Source organism: Ctenocephalides felis, unplaced genomic scaffold (assembly GCF_003426905.1).
Source record: "Ctenocephalides felis isolate EL2017-DRISC unplaced genomic scaffold, ASM342690v1 CF-g0.4_SCAFFOLD_00845, whole genome shotgun sequence".
Lineage (NCBI taxonomy): Eukaryota > Metazoa > Arthropoda > Insecta > Siphonaptera > Pulicidae > Ctenocephalides > Ctenocephalides felis.
In genome coordinates this window covers 22,408,430-22,415,095 of record NW_020536999.1, presented here as the reverse complement: position 1 = coordinate 22,415,095, position 6,666 = coordinate 22,408,430, and the positions used below count along the sequence as shown (strand labels likewise).

General features: G+C 27.3%; 1 protein-coding gene across 1 annotated transcript in view; it reads right to left on the bottom strand.

Moving 5' to 3' along the window:
* Positions 1–5,649: 5,649 nt before the first annotated feature.
* LOC113380596 overlaps positions 5,650–6,666 on the bottom strand; it is a 10,293-nt gene continuing 9,276 nt past the window's right edge. The window contains exon 4 of the mRNA XM_026619777.1: positions 5,650–5,712. Coding sequence (XP_026475562.1) covers positions 5,650–5,712 — 63 coding nt within the window. The remainder of the gene's footprint in view (positions 5,713–6,666) is intronic.

The window sequence follows — 6,666 nt, the reverse complement described above, 5'->3', positions numbered from 1 at the left end:
TCATACTTATATGAATATTTATAAATTTATTTAAAAAAATACTGAGTTTCAATCACGTTCTATAATGTGCCGATTTATTGAACAAATGTTTGGTCAATACCCATTTTTTCTGAGAAGATTATAAACGCTTATATAGGCATTTTTTATTTCTAATTGTTTTTTTTGTTTGTTTGAGAAGATATTATTTATTCAATAATATGTTACATAAAGGAAATGTGAATATGAAAAATCACAAATAGCATATTAGAATGTTAATTCGTGGTGATGGTTTATAGTTTTATTTATTGTACCAGAACATGCCTTGATCTAGAATCAATTTTTGTGATTGATGTTTTAGTTTCTAATATCTTCTGAATTTATATAATTATTATAAAAAAATATATCATTTCGTTTTGACTTAATTTCTTTTGAAAGTCCGAACACGTATTTGACGCAAAACAAGCCGACCGGCGGTAATTGTTTGTGCAAACTTTTATCACGTTTTATGCGGTTAAATGCTGCTGTCTGTAAATATTCTATTAGCGTCAAAAATCTAACGCGGTTTTACTTTACCTTTACCACATAATACAGGGATGCCTAATTATAAATTCCAAGGAATACATAAAACATCATTAAGAAAAAAATGATACATAGTGAAGTTTAGCAACAAATTAAATTTTGGACGCTTTATTGAATACTTCCTATCTTTAGAAATTGCTATAAAATATAATTAGAGCTTGGCATTGTACCTTAAGTAAGGAAAATTGCAGGAAATTAAAATTTATAATCGTTTATAAAAGTTTATCATTACTATAATATATACTTGAGACCGTATTGGATATATTTTTATGAGCTACTGGTTAGAAATAGTTTCTCTACAAAATATTTAGATATTCTATTCTTTTTGGAAATATTACTGAAATGAGAATTGATGTTGGTCTTGATAAAAATCACACAACGTTGAAATTACAATTTTTGATTAAATATGTCTATTTAATCGCTTAAACCTAACTTCATGTATGTGTTATCAAAGAGGCTTCAGAAGGTTGCGCTTATACTAAAATTTACGTTATTTGACGTTTTTGCATTTTGTAGGTTAGATTTTATGTGAAAAGCTCCTGATTGAACAGCAAATATAATAATAGACAGTTTGTGACTATCAACTCATACGAAGATAACCCTTAACATAGCATTATCTTGACATTTCTATTTATTCGAGAATTGGCCCCTAAATTTCAATTTGAATTTAATATTTGAATACTAATATTGTGCTTTTGTACTTTTAATTTTTTTCTTATAATACAATTTTTTAGCAATTATTAACTTGTATAAAAAAATTGTACCAATATGAATACTTTAATTATGCATTGATTGGTGATGAACGTTCAACAAATTTTAATTATTGTAAAAATTATCACTTAAAAAATATTACTATAATATTAATAAAATTCTCGCAAAATTTTTGCATTCCTACATCATTCATTCCTATCATTTATTGAATATTCATAACACAATTATATTTTTATTATTTCATTGCTAATTGTAACAATTTTGTTACTAGTCGGCAACCGTTGCTTTAATAATAAATTAACATTTAAATTTTTGTAAAATGTACAAAATTACATCCAACTATTTCCGATGTGCATTTTGTAGTTTGCAGATTATTGCTGTAAATTAAAATATTTAGCAATTATTACCTAGTGTAAAATTTTTTGTATGAATATAAATACTTTGATTAGTGATGAAAAATTAACAAAATATCATTTATGGTAAAAATTATCACTAAAAAAGCATTACTATAATATTGAAAAAATTCTTACCAATTTTTGGAAAAATTTAGCATTTCTACATAATTATATGATTATTTAAATATTCATAACTCTATTAACTATTCTATTATCTTATTGCTAATTGTAACAATTTTGTTACCATCGGCCCAGTTGCTTTAATAATAAATTACCATTTAAATTTTTCCTAAATATACAAAATTACATCCAACTATTTCCCAAGCCCTGATAACTATTTCCAGCGGTGGGAGTCGATTATTCCGATATTTGGTAAAAAAATCAGCATATTATAGCATAGAAAATCAGTTTAGTTGGATTTTCTAATGTGTTATGATGTAAAAATATTTAATTATTATGCTCCATCGATTCGTATTCGAAAAAAGGAACCCATTGGGAAATCGATAGTATAGAAGTGATTACTAAATATGTTACAATAGAATACGTGGCGATTAGTGGTTTATAAATGTAGAGTTAAAAATTGGTGAAAATGTTGTGAAATTTATAGTATATTTAAATTTGTACAAAATTTAGGTTTAATTAGAAAAATAAGTGATTTTGTGAGATTGTAGATGGACAATTTCATATGCCATTTTTATTCTACATTTTGTTTCGGTAAGTCGTTTTTCTTCATCAGAGAAGAATTTCATAGAATTTTATGGAATTTACGATGTATATTTGAAAAATATAAATAATAGTGACATCTTTAAATTCACAAGACCTCGTGAACCAATGGCAATTTTTTTTCTACAGAATCTACTTTCTCATTTTTCTTCATCAGAGAAGAGTTTAATTGAATTTTATGGAATTTACGATGTGTTTTTGATAAATATAAATGATAATGATGAAAAAATCCTTAAATTTACAAGACCTGATAATCTAATGGCAACTTTTTTTTACAAAAGCTACTTTAGTGCTAAAATAGTTAATTAGAAATCTAGGCTATAAAATATCTAAGCTATTAAATTGCCAGGTTTCTAATTTTTTTTCCAAAATATCAGTTTAAAAGATTTACTTTGAAGATTCGTAAGGTTTTCTGGAAACGAACATTAAAATATAAATTGTAATATATGCACATTTTTATATAAATTTGTATAAAATTTAGGTTTAATTGAAAAATGTGATATAGAGGCTCTCATATTTTTTTTTATTTCTTAAAGTAAATCGTCTAATTTTAATTTCAACAAACGCCAAAAAAACTACTCATTTTACCAAGCCTTGATGAATTTTTAAAATTAAACTTCTTGACTTAAGGCCGTTATATTTCAGTAAGTTCTATAAGACCATAAAAATCTTTTTTCAACAGTTAATTACAAGAAAACAGCTCGGTAGGTTTTCACCTAAAACTAAATTTTTGCAAACTTTGAAGAATTTGTACGACTTGTCGTAGGACCGTAATATTTTAGTATGATCTATAAGACGATGGTACATACCGTCAAAAAAATTTGTAAAAATGTGTTCACACACACACACACATACTTTTTCCAAATTTGGTCTCATTCGATTCAGAATGGCTTGAAACGTCGATAAAACTTAAAATAGTGAATTGGATTTTTTATGAAAGCATAAACTTCTTCGGGAGGTTGATACTTACCCTTGTTCCAAGAAGCCTCTAGCTGCCCTATATATATTAAGTTATTTAAACTTTATGTATTATCAATATTTTATTTAAAAACTGGAACATGTTTTATGTTCCTACATTGGCCTTATTCAAGTACATGCTAATATTACTTTTACTCATATGTGGACCTTGAGGTATTATCGAGGTCTATTATAATTTAAATAATCCCCAATTAAATCTAATCTCAAAACTAACAATTAACTTCATCGTCTTGTTGCAACAAAAGCCATAAAATCGTAAATCCGTTACAATAATGTATGTTTTCAACTTTTACGATGGATAAAAGTCCGATAAGAAAATCCACATGGTTTGCACCATGAAGTGTTAACTTTATAATGAGATATAAATTACTTCCTTATTGCTGATTCATTATGAAGAACTACTTGACAATAGATTTTTCAAATTTTATACGGTACTCTCTTGTTGGCATACTTATTCCAGACTTTTTTTTGCTAGTCAATTAATTGGATGAACGGTCATGTAATCGAAAATTCATAGAATATATAATACATCATAGTACATCTCATTAATGATAAATCTTATCGTTTTAATACATCAAGACATCATTCCCCGATAAAACTAGTGATGTATGGCATCATACCTTAAGGCAATTTGCTGAACTTTCCCGTACCTTAAAAAATTTTTCGATGAGTATTAAATGTTTTCAAATAGATTATTATAAATACTATAACATTGTCTAATATTTATAAGAATTTATAAACTGAATTACAAAGTTAAATTATTTGTTTAAACTATATTAGAACTTTAGTCATAATTAAAATCTGAATTATTTTCGATATACAAAAAAAAATTAAAACAAAATTGAAACATAAAATTTCTTTTACAAAAGCATTTATTTTGTTAAAACAAGCTGAAAGTTCTTTGAATCATTCAAATTCGACGTTAGTTTACTCAAAACTGTCATTTTTTGCATATTTAGCTCTGCATATCCGGAACCGCTGGACCTGCCTTGCCAAAAACTAATCACCACTTCTCCCAATCATTACAAATTGAATGTTTTTTGAATCATTTAAATCCGATACTGCGTGCTCTCTATTTTTCTGAACTCTTTGCTCTATATCTCCATAACGGCTGGGCATGCCTTCGCCAAATCTAATCAGCACATCTCTCTATCAATAGACTCTAATGTTTTTAACCATTCAAATCGGTTGATCCGTGCGCCCGAAAACGTAGACGAAAAATTGCGGACACACAAAAACACACAACACACACGCACACACGCACACACATCAATTTTTTCTGAGGTATGCCAAATGTTCAGAAACCTCTGAAACATGAAATATGCAAAAATTTTCATTTCGATTACTATATTTACCTTACGGAAAGTTAATAAAAAAGTTGTGGGTCTATCTTCGTATAATTGGTAGTAACAAACTGTCAAAAAGCTATATATTGCGGTGCAATCAAGAGCTTTTACACATATAACCTAACCTACAAAACGCACAAAGTTCAAGTAAGAATTTTGTCATAATGCAACTTTCTGGTGTCTCTTTGATAACACATAAGTGAAGGTTTTATATTGTAAAACACCTGATTGCATAGCAAATACATGGCTTTTTTACAATTTGTTTCCTCTTATTTATGCAAAAATACAAGAATGAAAAAAAAACTTACATAAAAATGAACATTCTGCAAGCTCTCTTATTACTGCCAAGATATTTGAATACTTGTCGATTTTTTACCTTTTAGATTTTTCGGTATAAGTAAATATTTTGCAATTCTGTAAACTTTTATTAATGACGAAATCACACATTGTTTTTATAACATTACGTAAATGTTATTTAAATAATCATTATTGTTGATGTACGTTCGTTGCAAAATTTTAACATTAATTATAATTACTATTTTAGCAATATATATAAATACGAATTTATTAGATCACGTAATAATGGTTTTGAATTTGAATGAATATTTATAGATATTTCGACAGATCTGATAGTTTTTGAGAGAAAAAATGTTGTAATGTGATTTAATGGTGATAGGTTTAATTAATTTCATACATTCGATACGAGATTTAGATTGATACTCTTCTAATATTGATGGATGGATCACAATTAGGCAATAAATTTATCCTATGAATATTGCATCGGTGTTTCCAGGCACTTGTCTTGGATAGTCTGTTGTCAGGCAGCAATGACATCAGTTTCCACTTCACCAATATGTTTCCACGTGAAAATAGTTCTTATCCAGCGTTACTACATCAATGAAAAAAGCTTCAGTGTTACAGAAATTTTAATAATATTTTTAGCGCATACAGATAGGACCACCATTTGGGTTGCCATCTATAAAGCACATTAGTTCTAATTGCTGAAAATTTAAACAAATCAAGTAAAATGTCGATGGATATATTTCAATTAATTATTTCAATCAATTACAAGGTTGTCTGTTTTTCAATCCTTGAACTTTACATCTACACTTCCCACAAATCGTCTTTAAATTGTAAAAAGTTGAATACCCTCATTTTATCGTTTTTGAATAAATTTCCTAGTTTTGACCATGAATAAAGTTTTAATAAAGGTCGTTTCACATATGCAAATGTGAGGTCGAAATTCTAAATAAGTTTTACTGCAGTTTTACATTTGCATGTAAACTGCTCATAGTTTTCGGATAATTTTATGGAAACATTTTAATTTTTTTTTTCAATACTTCGTCTGCATATGTAAAAATCTGCATATGCTAATTTCAATAAGTCTTTATGCCGAGAATATTTTTGCAATACTACGCATTTCTGTTAATTTTGTTAAAGATGAGAGGTATTGTTTAAGAATTGACAAATCTTTTTAAACGCAAATATTTAATTTGCAATACAGATCGTTGTGAATGGGTAATTGTTTTTATACTTTGGCTAAATTAGATATTCTATGAAAATACCACAAACTTTGAAATGTCAAAGTTATATAATTAAGATAATCTAAACTAATAGTTAACAAATGTTGTAATATAAATGAATTGGAATTGAATTATAAAACAATTTTCATTACAACGAATATGATATTTTATTGCCACGTTATATTTTAAATAAATTACTATTTTTTGTTTTTATTACACGAGCTGTGATTGCTTTCATACATCTTCAATTCACTGTAGTTTTCGAGAAGGCAACCCAGCGGTCAACCAATTTTTTTTTGATCATGATATTAGTGGCAATACTATCAATGTACATCTATATCATGGTATCTTAATGAGGACTATCGTTTGTCGGGTTTGTGCAACGATCTGCCGAGCTGTTTCTTTGTAATTTGAAAAATGTGTTGAACCTTT